Below are 20,011 nucleotides of genomic sequence, written 5' to 3'. Positions count from 1 at the left end.
TCTGAATTTTGTGGATTAGTCCCCATATAAAATTCTTCAGGGGTTAGAAGGAACCTAATACTAACTAGGGGCTCTATATATTATAAATAAAATAAAAAATAAGAAAAAAAGTTTTAGAAGTTAAAAGAATGATAAGTACGAAAAGAAAGTAACTAATTAAAAAGTAATGGGACAGAAAAAGTATATCAGAATTGGAAGTTTAAAATATAATGTAAGATAAAATTGTCTTAAAATATGGACATTAAAATGAGATATTTTCTTTATTATTAGTTATTAGTATATATAATATTTAAAGAAAAGAAATGTCTAATTCTCGGATCATGTTAAAAGTTTTTAACTAATCATTTAACTAAATACTTTAAACTTAAATATATGAATATTAATTAAGTATTAATAACAGTAAATTATAATTTAATAATAAATAAAGGTGTTAATAAGTTGACGTGTTATCTAATAATCTCTTTTGTTATATGTATCAAATTCATGGAAATCTACTGCCACGAACTCTTAACAAATTGTTTTCTTTATTACAAACTCTTTAACAAATTTGGACATAAAACAGTAAAGAGGGGATGTCCGTAAAGCAATTTTTTAATATGAAAACTACGATAGTTTTTCCATTACCATGAGAAGGCTAAATGTTTTTATTATTTTAATCTCTTGATGTAGACAAACCACTTCTTTTCCCTCATCCACACACAAAGGGTGAGTGTGGCTGGCAGCTTTTGGCTGAAAAAATAAATTGAAGAAAAGGACTGCATCATTTTATTTGACAAAATATCATATGTTGAAATGAAAGGATTGGGAGGAACAGCATTTTCATAGGGAAAATTGAAATTAATTATTTGTCATTTCGCGAATATAATTTTATTAGGTTGACTGTTTTTGAGTAAGCTTACAGTTTTGGAAGGAACAAATAATTACTTTTAAGGTGAATTTATTATGATTTTATCTATTTGAAATAAATATATTTGATTAGCTCCTAGAATCAATTTTGACCCTCAAAAATCATGGTAAAAAATTGAAACAACTATTTATTGTTTTGGCTTCAACTTAATTTTAGAATTGAAAATTAATTCAAAGGCACACTACACAACTTACAAAGTAGATCGATCTCTTTTCTGTACATAACAAATTTGTAGAGATCAATTTTTCACGATCTCTTATCAAAGTCTTTTTGGCATAGGATCTCTTAACAAAGTTGAACATAAAACAATAAACAGAGGATGTCCATAAAACAGATTTTTCCATTAATGTCATGATGTCGACATCGGTTGTTTGTCTCCGTATGACCGTTTTCACAACCACTTATTTTTCCTCGTCCACACACAGAGCTTGTGTCGAAAATAATAAAGTGAAGAAAAGGATTTTGGGTGGAACAATATTTTCATAGTATATTGTTTTTTTTATTTTTAAGTGCAAGAAAAGGAAAAACTATATTTTGTAAACTAATAGTAATATATTTAAACGTGCATTTTATTCACGATAAAAGAAAACGACATTTGAGATTTGACATTATAGTTAGTTGTATGCATTCCCCCTTCCAACTCTTTCATTCTCACTTGGAATAATTAAAAATTTTGGTTTTAACTGTTGTTGTAGATTTTTCTTAATATAATTTTCATTATATTATTAATTAAATAAAATATCTAATTTTTTAAAATAATACAAACTGATGCACAATTTTTTTTACAACAATAAAACACCATGATAAACTCCATAAACCAATCACCATGATAAACTCCATAAACCAATCTCTATGAAGATTAACTTTTTTTAGATGATTCTGAAGATTAACTATGAAGTAGTATAAAAAAAAAATACTTTTAATGATCAGTTTGCACATGTCATTTCGCTAATGTAGTTGCTATCACGTTGACTGTTTTGAGTAAGCTTCCAGATTATAATAAACTATTAATGTTAATCATTTATACATTTTAGAACCCTAAGAAGGAATCTTGAGAATGTGAAAGAGTCCATTGACTTGCCTTCTCGCAGCACTATTTGACTTGATTAATTTGTTAGGCGTTAGTTTATGGCAGCTATAACTCTCTTTTACTTTTGAGTAATGAGAAATTGCCCTTTTAACTAATGAAAGAAGGTCACGAAACAATACGAATAGAAGTGTAATTTACACAAATTCACTTTGGTTGATCAGTTATCTTATCACCTCAATAATAATAATAAAAGTTAACTTATCACCTCAATAATTACATATTTCTTTTCAAAAGAATTATCTAAGAGGGTGGTATACACTTCGTCACTGGTTAGGTAGGTGAGTGAAAAAACGGAACGAAACAATATGCGTTTAAATAGTGATAAAAGTTATCATTTTTTTACAGCATAAAAGTTATGAATTAAAAAGCAAAAATTTTTGTATCATGATTTACTTTCATTTTTTCCTTTATAATTTTACCCAATAGAATAATAACACTTAATCATTAAAAAATTTGGCAAACTGTGACGCGTGTAATCTTAAATATAAAAGTTTTGCTCATTATTATACTAAAAATGGTTAATAAATTAATTTTATTTACTTATCAAGGTAAAAAATAACTCATAATATTAATGTTATATATTGAAAAATAGTTTTAATTTTTAACAATTCTTTTTAAGATGATAGTCAACACTCAACACAACTTGGCTTTAAAAAAAAAGAAAGCACTCAACACAACTATTAAAAAAAACATAAGAGGTGTATAAAAAATTAAAAATCACGCGACCATAAATGTGTTCAGACTTCATATCAACGAAATAAGGAACAATTAATGTCTCAGACATTTTTTTGACTAAAATGTTAGGGCAAGCGCACATGATTTGGTTCTAGCCATTCGATCTCATTAGAATTTCTTGATAGTTAGATAGAACTCATATAAGTGATTAAGACAATTTTTTTTTAATCTGTAGTGATTAAGACAATTAAATAAATTGCTAAAAAAGATGAATTAAATTGAATGAAAATATGTTAAAATCATGTTTACTTAGGCTAAACGACACTAACATTACATTATGTAAAACGAGACCAAATCCTTGGAGGAAAAACAAATGAATGAAAATTGGAAGAATGAGAGCTACCACCAAACAATAATCCATAAAAGAAGAAAGAAAAAAAATGGGATAAAAATGAAATGAAAACAGTTCAAAAGTGTTACAATCATAAGGGGGACCATATTGTTCAGTGCTTTTGGCTCTGTTATACTATGTGTCGGTGCACATATCTCTCACCGCGTTAACCAATTATATAAAATTAGGGACATAAATACAACTCGTGCCACTTTATTAGACTTTACAACGCCAGAAATAATATTCTTTTTAATAAATAAATACAGAAAATTACCAAATGAATAAATTATTGATAAACTCAATTTAAGAAATTGATAAAAAAAAGGGTCGAGTTCATCATCGTGATTCCAAATCCAAAAGTTGTAGAAGGAGTGGAAGAGCTATGTTTCCCTCACCAATGTGTTTGCACAATCATTTGACTTTGTTTGCTTCTTCTTCTTCTTTTTCTTTTTAATATTAGTACTAAATTAATATAACGCCACGTTAAAATTGCTTGGAAACAAGTTAACCCACAAAAAGAAAGACATTGTCTATTTAAAACCATGAGTCGTGTTTTCATCAATTTGCTTACACTTTAATTTATCTTTATTATCCACATAAACTATTATTTCCACCGAGAAATAAACATTACTATAAATTTATGAAAAGTAGAAAATACAAAGAGTTGAATATCATAGAATAATTTTTGAAAACAAGCGTTAAAAAATAAATTAAATTTGAGTTTAATAAGCATTTACTTTAGTGTAAAAAAATTTATCACTGCCAATCAATAAAAAAAATATCTAAAAGAAAATTATACTTACATTACATATAAATTAAAATTTATTATGAAATTCAAAAAATTTATTATTTTCAAATTTTCTTTTTAACTTTTTTAAACATCATTTATTTATTTCTTATTTTGTTCACAGTTAACATGGACTAAAATTTGGTTAAAAATCTCTCACCTACTTGAGGAATTACAGGGTTCACATTAACACTCACTTCAACCAAAAAGGAAAAAAAAAAAAAAAAAAGAAGGAAGTAACAAGAAATAGGAAAATTCCCATATTTTGCATTGCAGAAGCAGGAGTGGTGTGTGTGGAATAAAGTCAAATTCTTGTAGAAAGAAAGAAACCCCATTTTTTTCATTTTTAATTTTTCTTTCTGCCAAACCAAAATAAAAATCACAATCATAACCAACCTTCCTTGTATAGTTTTCTTCTTCTATCCATCTTCAACTTTCCTTTCTTTCCTTTCCTCTTCTTTTTCTCCCTCCAAGAACACATTTTTCTTTGACCCTTTTGTTCCCTCTCCACCCACTTCCCCTTTAAGACAATTTCATGCTTCTCTGTCTCGGATCCTAGATCTTGCTGTCGGTGGGTTGATCGGAGTAGATGTCGCCGTCAAACGGGTTTCATAACGGCGGCGGCGGCGGCAGCGGTGGTGGCGGAGGTAATGGGGTGAGTTATATAGAGCACCAGGTTTCAAAACTTGACACTCTTGCTGGTGTGGCAATCAAGTATGGTGTTGAGGTAAATTACTATTTGTTCTTTTATTATGTTTTCGTTTTTTTGGATGTTCATTTTATTATTTTTTTGGTTTCTGACCGTGAATTGGTTCAGGAATGGTGAAGTTGGTTGCTTTTTTTTTTTTTTTTTCTGTTTTGGGTTTTGTAGGTTTTTCATTTGTTCTTTTAGGGGACTAACTTGGTGTTTACTTTGTAAGGGTTTTAGATGTTTATGAACAAGAATACAAGATGCAGATTTCGTGTCATGTTGTAGTTTTCTAAATTCTCTATTTTTTTTTTTTTTGGAGTGGTGGAGGTTGTGTGTGTGTTTTGTTTTTCTTTTTGTTTCTGTTTTGTTTTTTATCCTTTGATAGGGGTATGCTGATCTGACACAACCGTTTGAGTTAAGTGCGTCTGTTTTTCCTCTAATGATTAATAATGCCAACGGGGGGTGAGTCTCTGAAAGGGGTTCAATTTTTAGTTTGGATGGTTCTTGGTTATTTGGAAGTATTTAATCCGTGATTTCTTCTTTGTGTTCCATTCTCCACTTTTAGGATGTTTTTGGTGATCAGTTGAAAGATTGTGAATAGGGGAATGAGAATAGGAATGGATGGTTTTCAGTTTTGGCAGTTGTTTTTTGGGAGAAAATTTGGGAAGAAAGAATTCATCCCCTTTCGTCTGACTTTGGCCTCAAAGATGAGAGGAGCTGGTGTTTTGAAACTCATGCATGAAATCACTTCGGAAATTGTCATTTGTTCTTTGCATTGGTCAAATATTTACTTATATATGCTTTACCTATCACTTTATGGACACAATGTATTGTCTTGTAGAAATGCCTTTATAGGAGACAGATATGATTGTATAACATGTAAAATCACTTATGCTAATGGCAGTGTACATTTTATGAGATACATACACCTCACCCTTGATTGTTTAAGAGTAGCAATAACTTGTGTAGGACAACATGTTATAATACGTTGTAGCTGACGTGAAGTGCATGCATGCATTATTGCTGCTTTATGGTCTTTGATAACATGATACTGAAATCTTTCGATAAAATTTCCTTTATGATTCAGGTAGCTGACATAAAAAGGATGAATGGGTTGGCCACAGATCTTCAAATGTTCGCACTGAAGACATTGAAAATTCCATTACCAGGACGTCATCCACCATCTCCTGCTCCTGGTACACATGATGAACCTGCAAAGTCAGGGTACTACTATCTTTTACTCATTTCAGTTTTCTTCCCCTTACCGTGCTGCAATAATTAAATTCTTTTTTCTGGAAAGCTTTGCAATGTCCTCTATGATATATCTTACAATTACAAGATATCTTCTTGCATTAATTTGTTAATGTAGTTTGTAGTGTATTATCCACCTATGATAACCTACTCCTTTCGGATGTTGACTACAGTTCTAGCTTCTAATTTGAAATTACAAGTGCTTAGTTATCAGCTATTTATGCTAAATATTTTCAATACAATGAATGTAATAGCTCAATAATAAAGTTTAAGATTGATGCTTAGAATTTTTTTCAGATAGCATAGCTTCACCAACCAGTTACTTCGATTTAAGATTCTGTGCTGGATTATGAAAACTCATTTTTAACTGAAACTCATTGCAGAGAAGCTAGTATTGAGAGGAAACCCCTACGCATAGGTCAATCTGCCATGAAGGAACCTCTCCAGTCCTTAGGACTGAAACCACCTCAACCGAATATTTCTCCAGCTATGAGCATTTTACAGAAATTCTATGGCCTCAAATCTTCAAATTCAAGAGATACATTGAATGGAACAGAAATGGCAGTTTATTTGTCCTCAAATTCTGATCATTCTAGTGGGGAATGGCTTCCCAAAGCCTCACCCATTTTAGACCTACCATCAGCATCAAATGATTACCCCAGGTCAACAAATTTAGTGTATGATCTACTGACCGGGGATGATGAATATGTGCCTCTTGCGGAAATTGGGGACACAGGAGTTGAGAAGTCTGATGAGAAATCTGTCCGAAGACGTCAGAAAGCTGAAGTTGATAACGGAACCAGTACCCCAGAAAAGATTATGAAAGAAGGAAATGGTAATGGATCAAATGGTCTTTCTTCAAATGGAAAAACATTAGCCATGAGGCCGAAATCGGCTAGTCGAGCAGCGCTGTTCCCTGAGTCAGAATCAGGATGGTTAGATTCAATTCCAGTGGGGTTGGGAGAATCTATATTTACTGATGGCTTTTCCGGAGTGCGCAAATCGTCAAGTGCATCAAGCCTCAGAGAGCAGGAAAAAAACAATTCAGCAGCAGCCTGGCCGCCTGCAATATGGAGCTTGAAACCTGACTTGCAAGCAGCCATTTCGAAACCTATCTTTGATGGTCTACCTATCCCAATATCTGGCCGCAGAAGCAAAGCTGCCCTTGATTAGTGTAAAATTGTTCCCCATTTGAGCAAAATACTTTTTGACTTTACACCAATATAAATTGCAACAAGATACAATTATTTGGGTTAGTAAGCCTTGCAAAGAAGGAAAAGAAAAAAGAAGAGAGAAAAATACAAAATTAGGATATTTGTTCCAGGCCTAGCAAGGGGTAGATGACCTCCTAAAAGGAAAAGCTTCAGCAGTTGCAACTGAGGAAAAGGTGCATGAAAATGGTAAAGCAGCTGGTTTTTCAATTGTACCAATAATGTAATGGTGTTCGACCCCACCTGGATTATAAAGAGTTATTTACATATTGATTATTTCCTTTGTTAAATGAACGAGTGAAGTGAAAGTCATTCTGTTCAGTGGTTAATCATGTGATTATTATTATTATTGAATGCATTGTGTAAGTATTTATCATTTTTTTTTCTTCTTGAGACCCATTATACTGCAATTCCATTTAATTTGTGTAAACCATGTTTACATGGGTACTCTTCTAGATTCGTGGCTTGTACTATTCAATTGGATTAGTTCTTTTACCCTCATTGATACATGTGGGTGTATTCTGTCATCCCTCCATGTAACAAATAAATCAAAGCTATCAAGCACTCCCATCTTATTTTGATTTTGTGGTTTTGCTAATACGTCCTATTTCTAATAATTGTGTTGATTTTTGCAAGTCTTGTATTCGAAATATATATTGAATATATAAGAGCTCAATGAAGTGGTCCATCCAATCATGCCTACATTGTACAAGATCTTTTATCGTGTCCATACGCAAAGTAAGGTGAGGTGCTTTTTGATATAAATGTGCTTTCAAAAACGAGTAAAGCAAGGACCATTTTATGGAGACTGGTATGAAAAATTGTCTTGTGGTGGAGAAGCAATGCTAAACAATGATTTTAAAGTAAATTACTTCCAATGCAGGGATTATCTCACATGCATGTTCCCCCTTTCTATTACACCTGATAATGACAAAGGCACATGGCTGAAACATATTATCGACGAGCTCAAAAATATAATCATTGTTGAAATTCAAGATCTGTGTGACTCTTATTATTAGGTAGCGATTCGCTGTCTGAAATCTAAGACGCGTACATGTTTTAATAAAAGAATAACAGTATTTGCTTTCAATAATTTTAGGAAGATTCTTTTGGTGTCAAACAAGCTATCAGATTCTAGTTATTGTGCTCTGCAACGCACGTCACTTGTGTTTTTAATAGATTGATATTTTCTGTTTTGGTATAGACCAATTATTAAGATTTAAAAGTAAGGTGAAAAACATTCGCCCCCAAAAGCAATATTTTTTTATTAATTCTCTTGTTCCCTTCATACAACGAGCCGAGTGATATCAAATAACCCAAAATTTATTTGAAGGAAATATCGGGCTATTTGCACAGTTCTATTCTGGCTATCTTGTATAATTTGGGCCAAACAAGTGGTGCCAAGCCGATAGGTTAAGTTGGGCAGTTGACTAAAAGTCATAAAAACTGTAACATTTCAAAAATCCACAAAATTACCTCAACTAATTCTAGATCAAAAATAATCCACAATCTGTAATATTGCTAACAAGATTTTCAGCGCTCAAGTTCACTAGAATGCTATCATTTCCCGCAGAGAAAACAGTCTTTGTTTTTTTGGAGTTACCACCTGTTTTTAGGGGGTTTCACTTTATAAATACGAACTATCCAATTCTGTGTAGTGAACGCCTCTTCCAAGTACTCAAGCTTTATGTCCTTATTTCCAATTTCAACACCTCTAGCACGATCATACCTGCCATTGCAAGATACACATTATAAATAAATAAATAAATAATGTACATTACTCGAAACAGAACATGTTAACAAGCATACACAATATTCCCAAATTATTATCTTGCCTGTTTGAAATCCTCATCCTGACTTGTCACTGGACGTGGTTAATGAAAGAAAAATGTACAATACTTCAAACATATTAACAGGCATACACGCAATATTCACACATTATCTTGGCAATTTGAAATCCTCATTCAGGTTTGTCATTGGACAAACACTAGGGATATAGCCACTGATATACGAAATCATATTCAATGCCTTTGAAACATCTGGTTGTGAAACTTTAACAGGTTTTGATATAAGGCTGAAATTTGAATTCCAGAAGTTGAGATTAAACATATCTCAATTTTTTCTTCTCCCAAAAGAACTGCCCATAACACTGAGTATTACGCGGGATAACATAAATTTATCCATAACATAGGCTACCTATCTTATCCTTATATGAAAAAAAAATTATATCAAATACAAAATAATCAGAAACTTATCCAAGTCCAAAAAAACGAAAAAACATATTTGATATCAACAGAAAGTGTGATTTCAATATAGCTAATCAAGAGGCATAAATTCTTCATATTCCCTTTGTAAATAACACTAATGCAAAGACCCCTATTTTGTTTTTTGGAATTTTATTGTTAAACTGTAGCAACAATAAGAACTATGAAACTTACCCAGGTGGTTTGCCATATTCTGTTGTCAGCTCCCCAAACCGATAATAGGACAGCTTGTACCTAAATCATAAATGAAGAAAAATATAATTAAATTCATTATGTATCCATTTATCCATGCCTTTACATATAATATAAATATCGGTATCCTGAGGTCCAGAACAGTTTCCTTTTTCTATTCCATTTTTCAGTGCTTGAAAAAAAATAGCACCTGATTCACACTGGGGAAACACTAGAGTAGCATTTGGCTCATTTTTAGGATCTTAAAAAAAATTACTATAAAGTAAAAACTAAAAGCTTTAAAATTAAAATTAAAACAGATTGGCAATTATATAATTATTTTAGCTTCAAAGTTACTTTTTAAATTGAAAACAGTGTGACAGTGTGTTCTTGGGATTTGACAGTCACTATTTCTATATTGTGATACCAAAACCAACAGACTTGTGTGCATACAGATTTGCTAGAACTTCCAAGATAATTCAAATGCCAAGCCCAACTAGTTGTGTTAAAAAACTTACATAAGACAGTTCAACATCTTTGGAGCTGCTCCTTTATCTACACGATACTCTCCATTGACAAGGTAATCAGGCTCCTTTATCACAGGAAAAACTCCACCACCAATTCTCACCATCCAGAGAAATCTACACAAAAATTGGGAATATCTTACAAAAGCACTGGAAGCATTGTAGCAGAGAAATACTTGTAAAAATCAAAATAATGAACAAAAAAAAATCAGAGGAAAAACTGAAATGTTTATATGCAGGACATGATCAATGAACATTAAATGTATACTTGTGTCTTTATAAACGAATAAAATTTTGCAGCAGAAAAATCTAACAACATATTATCCAAATCAATCCAAAAAGTCAGTCATTAGAAACCTAGAAATATTTTTTCATGCCAAAACAGTAAATCTACATACAAAGCCATGAGAAATAAATATATGAACCAAGTTTTCATAGTTCATGTTTTCATCGAAATGGCCTGTCAATCTGCACCAACTCGCTGATGGAATGTCTAAATTTTTTTATTTTTTCAAAAATATGAAGGCTAGTAATAGTATACACACTATACACTACAGGTAAGAAACAAAATAAAGAATGAGGGGGCACACTTGAAAATAATACACCAACTACTGAAGATGAGAATGATTGGCCTCAAAAATAGAGAAAGAGTGATGCTACCTACAAAATATAAGTGGCTTGAGCTTTGGGTGACAACACTTAAAACATCTATATGCTCAACAATTCTAATGAAACCATATTTACAAGTTTTGTGCAAAGCTCCGAATGCAAGGATTGTCTATTTAACATTTTTCAAAAAGAAATGTGCACATGCATTGGGCAAATGTGGATGTGTAAAAGTAAAACATTACTTCATATGGCCTTACTTGTTAATATCATCAGAAGAATAACCAGTAACACCACCAAACACGACTAATACATAGTCAACATCAAGTGATCTCATTATCTCATAAGCCTCATCCTCATAGGATGACATTGCTCGCCCAACAGTGGCTATGTGTGTGTTATTCCAGGTGTTATTGTCAACAATAACTGTTCTGTTTCCCATGGCAGTGATTTGATAACCATAATCCCACCATGACATCACCTTCGCATCTGGTGGAGTGTTCTGGCGAAGCCAAAAGTAAGCTTCACGATAATCATCAAAGATGACCCTGTTGCCATGGGCACCCCTCGCAGCCAAGACAATTGAGGGAGATGAGTAAGCCTCTGATGTGACCCAAGTGCAGTGAATGACATATCTACTGAGCAAATAGAAAGCACCAAGGAGTAACACAATAGCACCATTCTTTTGGAAAGGCTGGGAGTTGTCAACTACACCCTGCATCAGATCAGTAATCATACACCTATTATTAAATTGTCACATCAACATTCACCACAATAACATTTAAGACACAAAAACACCATTCTAATACAATATTTAAGATTCTAGCTGGAAAAAAGATGAACTGATGAAGTTAAAAACTATGACATATAAATGTTGTGAAAGAACACAGCAATTATCATACCTGCTGTTAGGTGCACATTACACATTTGAGTAATTATTTTGTTTAAAAATACCAAGCAACAACTGATTCATCTTTCTTATAATTAATGAAATGGATCAAGTTGACAAAACTGAAGGATAGGCACACCATTTACTAGATTAGCATGTGATTAAAAAAAAGGAGAGAAAAATTGAACACAATAGAACGCAAATCATCTGAAGAAGCCTTTTGCTCAACAAGCTACTTAAAAGAATCTAACCTTGGAAGAGCTTTTTGCAGAGTTAGTTCCTTTAGTAGATCCACTTTGAACAGCTGGGCTTTTGGCCCTCACTACCCGAGCCAAATTCTTCACAGTGGCAGAAACCGCTATAGCACTAATGAGGCACACAGCAGGGGTAGCCACAAGAATCAACCGAACCATAACCCCAGCAAAATACATGCTTGTAAGACCATACATTACTAAAAAGATTGTGGCATCAGACAAACGCTTGAAGCAAAAATAGAGGCCAGCAGGGAAAAGGAACAGCAAGATGTGGAAATCAAACATGAAGGACGACCAAGCAGTTGGCTGATGCTCAGAGACAGATGCAATAATTGGAATGTGATCCTTAGCATATGTTGGATCAAGCAAGGAGTAAAACCTCCCAGTCCATGGAGATATATAACCAGACGCTGTGCCCACTCCCAAAGCAACAGCACCAACAGCAACCGCACTAGTCACAGTGATCCTCAGAAATGCCTGAAACAACTTGGTGTCACTAAGCAAATGCCTCACCCAATCCAAGAAGAAAAACACCTGTGGAAACAACCCAAGTTAGACCCTAATCAGAAAAACACCTCCCATAAAAGGACAAAATTTAACTGCAGTTCCTCGTGTTTTCACTCTTGTTGTCCAATCAGAATTGAAGTTTCACCTTAGTAATATTATTGACCTTCAATGCAAATATTTATTATGTGAATTACCAAAGTGAAATACTAGTTTTGATTGAAGAAAAAAAGTTTTAAATTACAGACGAGATTCCCTCGTAATCATATTGCAGGCAAATGTAACCATAATTGTGATTGTGATTCTGTCGTAATCCTCGATATTGCATACAAATGTGGTTGCAGAGATCCCCAAAACCTTGATATTGTTTACCAAAATAGGAGACAGACTGTCAACTGTGGCACACTAATCCCAAATACCCTGAAGTTGCATCTGAACTCAAATGTGTCAACAATTGTGGTCGTGGAGATCCCAAAAGCCTTGACATTGTAGCTGCAATGGACAGTTAATTGCAGCACACAATTGCCAAAAAAGTTGCAGCCAAAACCGCAGCAGCAAGCTGTCAATTACAGTGCAGAAACCCCCAAAAGCCTTGATGTCGCAACCGAAATCAGTTACAAACAGTTTTCTAAAACTTCATCAAAACTACATAAAAAACTGCAACTAACTTTTGTCCCAGATAAAATCCAACACACATTTGTCCGAAATTTCATGCAACATCGAGAATCACGATGAAACTGTGACTGCAACTACAAGTGCAATTTAAAACCTTGGCAGTGCATAAATCCCAAAAACCTTGATGTTGGGACAAATAGTAGGCTGCAGCTGCAGACTGTGAATTGCAGCACAGAAATCCCAAAACCCTTGACGCTGCGACCAAATTTGCGGCCACAAACCATTCCTTAAAACCTCGTCAAAACTACCTAAAGAACTGCATCTAAGTTTCATCCTCACTAAAATCCTACACACATAAAATGAAACCAAAATCAACCTGAAGCAAGAAAAAAACGCCCATAGCCGCCATGTGCTCCCCGGACTGTACATGCTGGAACCCCACAAACCTAATCTGCATGGCGAGCAGCATCCCCAACACATACATGCAGTTATACGCCACATACAGCCTCAGCGAGTACCTTCCCGTCACAAGCAGCACCAGCACATAAAGCGGCACCAAGTTGATTATAAACACATAACCCCCCCACGCCGACACCATGTAGAAGTACCCGAACGCCGAGCCCAGGGCCCACGCCAATGACCCGGTGTTCACCGCCTTCACAAAGAGGTAAAAAGTCAGCAGCAGCGCGAAGATCGCGACGCCCTCGTTGTCGTAGGATCCGGCGACGGAGCGGGAGATGTAGCCGGGGCAGATCGCGATGAGCGCGGCGGCGACGATGCCGGCGCCGGAGTCCCAGACCTCTTTCGCGAAGAAGTAAGCGACGAGGGTGGTGTTGGAGGCGAAGAAGGGCGCGGTGAGGACGCAGACCTCGCGGATGTGGACGAAGAGGCGGAGGAAGCGGAGGAGGGAGTGGATGGCGGCGGCGGTGAGCATGAGGCCGGGGTAGAGGGTGCCGCCGATAATGCGGCCGAGCGGGTACCATGACTCCGAGTCGAACCAGTTCCAGAACTCGGCGAAGCCGTTGCGTGTGAGGAAGAGCGTGGTGCGGTAGTTGAAGTAGGGGTCGAACTCGTGGATCATGGACTCGTAGCGGAGAACGCTGAAGAGGCGCGTGATGAAGGCGAGGACGTAGATGAGGGAGAGCGTGGCGACGCGGATCAGAAGCTCTTGTTGCTTTGTTTTGAGCTTTAGGGTTTTGGGGAGAGTGAAGGAGCTCATGGAGGTTTTGAGATCTTGCGCCATTGGAGAGGATTTGGTGGTGGTGACGACCATTGTTGGGATTAGGGTTTCATGGAGAAATTGGGAATGGGAGTGAGTGAGTGAGTGCAGTGGAGTGGATCTGAATCTGAATTTGGTGGAGATGGAAGGGAAGAGAGTCAAGAGTCAACGGCTTGCTAATTCCAGGATAGGGATTTGGATAGTGGAGATTCCAAACACTGGAGATATACTGTAGGACCCAACCTGGTACAACAACACTGAGGTATCATTCTCAACTACTCAACACATTTCACGTGCTTTTTTTGTTTTTCAGAACCAACGGTAGAGTTTTTTTTTTTTTTTCTCTTTTTCTTTTTTTTGGTGTCAAATGTTGTTTGTTTACTTGGGAGTTTTGAATAGAATGTGTGGGTTTAAGTAACACTTGAAAAATATTGCTGTGTTTTGAATTGAAGTGGATTAATTAATTGACTTGGTTAATTGATTTGATCAATTAATTTAATTGGGCTAATTAACTGACTTGGCATTGTCATTTTTTTAGCAAACAAATTATTGGATGAAATTATGGGTTTTTAAATCAATTCTAAATTGTAACAAAAAAAATAACAAATCTATATTACACAAATCGACCTCTCCCCTCTCTCCCCACACAAAACAAAAAACAAAAAAACACTAGTATTTTTTAAAAAAATACAGAAATTTTAACTTTAAAAGAGAATTAAATACATTCTGAAACATTAATTTATCTATAAGAATCAATTCCAAATGTGACTTTTAAAACAATATTTCAAAATTTTATTTATTTGTACATTACCTCAAGTACTACATGTACATTAATATGGACGATTAAAAACAATTCAGATGATCTGAAATGAATTTATCCTAAACTTTGGAGGAAATAGCTCTTTTCAAAGTAATTTCTTGGTCATCTTAACAAGAGTTAATATGCAACATCAAGGTGACTGCTCGTGATGTTTACATGTTCGTGTATACCTATTTCTTCGCACGTGTCTCCATAAAAATTATCTCCATCACAATTAAGACTACCACAGACATTCTCAAACATTTAAAGTTTACGTTAATTTGAAGTTGCTGGAAATTCATTGGCAAAGGGTATATCGTGTTCACAAATCAACGCCAGAAAATCCGGAGTTCAAAGACTATCAAACTTTCCGCAAATATAAAGCATCTTGAATTTTATTTTAATGCACCTCTCGTAACTCCAAAAAGAAAATGGAAAAATAGCCCATCATTACCAATGGGAATCAAGAAATTTTGAGCATGTAAACAATCGAAACCAAAATGATTTGAAGTTAAATGAACCCAAACTATTGAACCAAGCCCCTCTGCTTGAAAACATCTAGCATGGCAGCTCCAATTTTGGCAGGGGACTCCACAACTGTGACCCCAGCTTCCCTGAGGGTTTTAATTTTGTCTTGTGCAGTGCCCTTGCCACCCGACACAATAGCTGCACAAGCAAGAAGGATTAATATCACATAAAAATGAAAATCTAACTAAATTAGAAACTGATATTGCTTTATTGTTGTGTCACTAAAATTACAATTGAGGGTAAATGATATTTTACACAAGAGGAACACAAAGATAATTAATTACTCAAGTAATCCATCCTAGATGATTAATCCTACTGCCAAATTTTTCCCCAAATCTAATTGAGGGTGGATGAGTGCCTGAATGGATTTAGTCTAATCATGACACACGTTAAGCTTAAAATATTTTGCAAAAGCCCAAGATGCATTCAATCATATCAAACACAGTTCGATGAATAAGTGGTACAACCCAATTCATGATGAATTAAGCAACAACGCTGGAATGATATTTTCTATCAAAAGCCATCAGTTCCAGAAATTTGGAAATAATCTTACCTCCAGCATGACCCATACGACGACCAGGGGGAGCAGTTAAACCAGCAATAAAAGCAACAACAGGCTTCTCAGTTCCACTCTCCTGTATAGTCATTCATAAAATCAATTTAAGAACTTGTGCAAATAACATTTTAAAAAGACAAAAAAGATAACTGAGCATGTGTTTGTTCTTTCTCTATAAAATGAGATATTTGGCATAAATATCAACAAGTAACATCTAATAAAGATTTAACTTGTCCACCAAAATAAGGAGATTCACATCCATCAAGACAAGAATTTGACCAATTAAAAAGAACATTCAAAATTTTCTCTATAAAGAAATGCCAAATGCAATTTATATGCTTTAATAACCTCTGCCTATAGTCTAGCTTTAGCCATCCAAGTACACAATTAAAGATGTCTAAAGCACAACCTCCATCATTTTGAATTTAACATAGACCACATCATATGATCATATAAATGAATTTATACCTAACGGCATGCCATAGAGTTGAAGAATACACCACAGTTGAGATAATGGTACAAAATGCTACTAATGTGTAGAGTGACAGAAACAAAACAACAAAAAACCATGCCTAAATAAGTTAGACTAAAAGAAGAGATATTTACAATTGATGACTAATCCATCAATGCATTATATCGAGAATAGACATACGAAAATAATATCATAAATGATTTAATTAAAAAAGATAATAGAATTTGGAACATAATAATTACTCAGCAGGTTATGCACTAAGCAGTTTGCAAATCTCATAGGACCTTTATGACTTTACCCATGTTTATAACAGGAGGACAGGAATGATTGATGTTGAGTAGAATAAAGATGGGCCTTGAGGGAAGTTGCATCAGGTGTCTACAAAAGAAGGCAATGAGACATAGAGGGTAAGGAGGAAAATGCACTCAATGGAGAGAATGGAACCGAGGTGGAATTGCTTACAGGAAGGAGAAAGAGAGGCTTAACAGAAGCAGTAGCTGGAAAATGGGGAGCAGGATTCTAGTAGGCAGGGAGGTAGAGAAAGAGAATAAGGAGGGAGAATTTCAGGGTGAATTGGGTGAGGCTGGATACTGCTTCTTGAAGTATTATTTTTCCTTATTTCCTATACCATTTTTTTCTACTTTTTCTATTTTTATGAGAGCTTCCTCCGTTATAAGGAGCTAGACCCATTAATTAATACGTTGAGTTTGAATCCAAGCTCTATCAAAATCCCTTCCCCAGAATTATTACTGTAGAAGTTAAGAAGCATATCTTAGACTGATTTACTGGTGTCCCTTCCCCACAAGACAGACAAAGTCATTTTCATTTTTAGGATACTAATAACTAAGTAAAAGACAAAAGATTATGCACAGGTAATAATTAAAAAAGGAACCTTAATTAGTGCAGCAGCATCCTCTTCGGCAGTTCCTCCTATCTCTCCTATAAGAATGATACCTGGCTTACACAAACAAACAATAATAATAAATGACCTTTTGTCCTTGTCCCAATAATCCTACAAAATCACTTGTCAGGAAAAGAAACTATGCACAGAGGACATAACCCAGGTTCAGTGGATAAACAGAACACAGAAATATACAAGACAAAAATAAAATCTGACAAAATACCTTCTGTTTGAGGATCAGTTAGGAACTTCTGAAGGCAGTCAACGAAGTTTGTTCCATTAAAGGGATCTCCTCCTATACCCACACAAGTGGATTGTCCAAGGCCAACAGCAGTCGTTTGGAAAACCTGAATAGTTAAAAACAAATACATGGTTTATCCATGGGTAACCATTATTATTGTATCATCAAAACTATTCAAAAGAACTTCAAATTTCAAATGGTAATAATTCCCAAGTATAAGCATGTTACTAGATAATAGATGTGTAATCATGTCAATAACTAATTCTGGAGAAAATAAGCAGGTTGATTATTATGCAAACACTGCTGTGGGAAAAACCAAGACATGATAATATCACAAGTGGCACAAAAGATTCACAGCAATGCTAAGTCAGGAGTGGGAAAGTAGTAAATGAAATTTCCACTTAAGAGAAATGGCATAACATAGACAAATAATTCTAGTACAACAGGTCAATATTTTGGACATTTCAACAACATATCATTACTCATCAGCAGGGGGGCCTCAATTTGAAGTTTCGGATATTATCACAAATACACATGACTCAATCTCATACACTACTGCAACAAAACAAATAGTCTTCCCCAAATCAAAACAAGCACTCACCGCTTCATATGTCAAGGTACCAGAACGAGAGACGATTCCTATGCGACCAGGCTTATGAATATAACCTGGCATGATTCCAATTTTGCATTCCCCCGGCTTGATAATGCCAGGGCAGTTTGGTCCTATCAAACGAGTCTTGGACTGCCTGTTAAGTGCTGCTTTAACCCTAACCTGACATAGAAAAGTTATCAACTTCAGCCACTACATTCAAATCAGCAGCACAGACTCCAAAGTAAACTACACACCAGACATTCCCAAGCTCAAACAAAAGGTTCCACTACACAAGACATTTGACATTAGCACATTGTTGGATCTGGCTTATCTAAAGTAAGCAACTCACTTTAAAGGGTAAAGTAATCTCGGCCCTATCAGGATAAACTTCTCCATAAGCAGCTTTTTTAAAGTAAGTGCTTACTTTAGAGAAGAAAAAATTTAAAAATGCTTCTTCTATAAGCTAAAATTAGCTTACACATAAGTCAAAATCAGCTTTTGAAGAAGCTAAAATGAAAGAACTTCTACAAATTGACATATGATGCATAAGCTAATTTTAACTTATGGGAGAAGTTTATTTAATCTTTCATTCTTATTTGCTTCTTCTTCTGTAAGTGTTTATAGAGAAGTTTATCCAAAGCAGGCAATCATTGATTTAAAATTCAACTGTCACTATTAGGCACACAAGTATTTCAAATTAAAAATGCGATAGAATATTAAGTATGATATGACTTACTTTATCCTTTCCTCCATTTAGAGGAGCTAAATTAAACAATATCAAAGGCATCCATTAGCCATCCTATAATCTAAGCATTACATAGATGATCAGACAGACTTCATAGCAAAACCAAAACGCAATTAAAACCACAAAAACGAAAAACCTTAAACAGCATTGCCCATTCCACACATTTCAAATTACGAATTCAGAATTCCAAAACGACTTGCCATGTCGTGCTGGGGAATGCCCTCTGTGATGCAGACGACGAGATCCAGTTCAGCCTCCATGGCCTCCATGATGGCGGCCGCGGCGAACGGCGGAGGAACGTAGATGACGGAAGCGTTGGCCTTAGTCTCCGCCTTCGCCTCGGCGACGGTGTTGAAGACGGGAAGGCCCAAGTGTTCGGTTCCACCTTTCTTAGGAGTCACACCACCAACCTGTTACGTTAGAAGTTAGGGTTAGCAAAAGCGAAAGCGTGCATGCGATGATGGCGTAAACGAGAAAGGAATAAAAAAGACGAATGGATCGTAAGAGAGAGGGAATAAGGAGCGAACCATGTTGGTGCCGTATTCGATGGCTTGTTCGGTGTGGAAGGTACCGTTCTTGCCGGTGATGCCTTGGCAGATCACGCGCGTGCTCTTGTCGACGAAGACCGCCGGCGAGGCCGCCGAGAAGTGGCGGAGGCCATGGTGGCGGCGCGAGGCGATCGAGGACAGCAATTTGGTCAGAGCTTGTCTTGCCATCTCTCTAAGTCAGAGTCGTGGATGCGATTTCCGCGCTGCTCTACTATGCCTGTCTATGTCTATTGCTGCTTCCCAAATCAAAACCCAAAGTCCCAAATACCTCCCTCCTTCTTGGACTTTTTACTTTTCAAAAAACAATAACAATATTTAAAATAAATAATAATAATTGGTCGCCTATTTTATTCAATTTATAATTTTAATTTTTCTATTTTAAAGTAAAGACATTTTATTTTATTTTCTATTTTAAAAATTCTATAATTTTAATCCATTGCTCAGTGCTGTCAACATTTTATCTCTCTTATTTAGGCTCAATCAAAACTTAACTAGTTAACATATTCATTTAAAATAACTTTGGCACAAGGAATTTTTGTGTTTCGTGGGATTGGACAAAATTGACTATCTGAGAATTGGA

At 35.2% G+C, this 20,011-nt stretch overlaps 3 protein-coding genes across 4 annotated transcripts; 1 reads left to right on the top strand and 2 right to left on the bottom strand.

Annotated features, from left to right (window-relative positions):
- Positions 1 to 4,235: 4,235 nt before the first annotated feature.
- Positions 4,236 to 7,584, top strand: LOC114390724. Of its 2 annotated transcripts, none has more exons than XM_028351588.1 (3): positions 4,236 to 4,577; positions 5,629 to 5,765; positions 6,176 to 7,584. In XM_028351588.1, the coding sequence occupies exons 1-3, from the start codon at positions 4,440 to 4,442 to the stop codon at positions 6,963 to 6,965; spliced, it is 1,065 nt and encodes a 354-aa protein (XP_028207389.1). In that variant the 5' UTR covers positions 4,236 to 4,439; the 3' UTR covers positions 6,966 to 7,584. The 2 variants fall into 2 exon arrangements, with proteins under 2 accessions (XP_028207389.1, XP_028207390.1); XM_028351589.1 differs by lacking the exon at positions 4,236 to 4,577 and adding an exon at positions 5,050 to 5,319.
- Positions 7,585 to 8,243: 659 nt separating this feature from the next.
- On the bottom strand, positions 8,244 to 14,306 carry LOC114390723 (dolichyl-diphosphooligosaccharide--protein glycosyltransferase subunit STT3B-like). The gene is made up of 6 exons (XM_028351587.1): positions 13,207 to 14,306; positions 11,709 to 12,245; positions 10,829 to 11,283; positions 9,957 to 10,079; positions 9,442 to 9,501; positions 8,244 to 8,732 (listed from the first exon to the last, which is right to left on the bottom strand). The coding sequence occupies exons 1-6, from the start codon at positions 14,101 to 14,103 to the stop codon at positions 8,603 to 8,605; spliced, it is 2,202 nt and encodes a 733-aa protein (XP_028207388.1). The 5' UTR covers positions 14,104 to 14,306; the 3' UTR covers positions 8,244 to 8,602.
- Positions 14,307 to 15,118: 812 nt separating this feature from the next.
- Positions 15,119 to 19,702, bottom strand: LOC114390725 (succinate--CoA ligase [ADP-forming] subunit alpha, mitochondrial). Its single transcript, XM_028351590.1, has 7 exons — positions 19,411 to 19,702; positions 19,084 to 19,293; positions 18,148 to 18,318; positions 17,529 to 17,652; positions 17,297 to 17,358; positions 15,930 to 16,011; positions 15,119 to 15,514 (listed from the first exon to the last, which is right to left on the bottom strand). Exons 1-7 carry the CDS (start codon positions 19,597 to 19,599, stop codon positions 15,375 to 15,377), a joined length of 978 nt encoding a protein of 325 aa, XP_028207391.1. The 5' UTR covers positions 19,600 to 19,702; the 3' UTR covers positions 15,119 to 15,374.
- Positions 19,703 to 20,011: the final 309 nt, after the last annotated feature.

Source organism: Glycine soja, chromosome 16 (genome assembly GCF_004193775.1).
Source record: "Glycine soja cultivar W05 chromosome 16, ASM419377v2, whole genome shotgun sequence".
In the NCBI taxonomy this organism is placed as follows: Eukaryota; Viridiplantae; Streptophyta; class Magnoliopsida; order Fabales; family Fabaceae; genus Glycine; species Glycine soja.
Note: the sequence above shows the minus strand (reverse complement) of the source record. Positions and strands in the feature narration are given on the sequence as shown.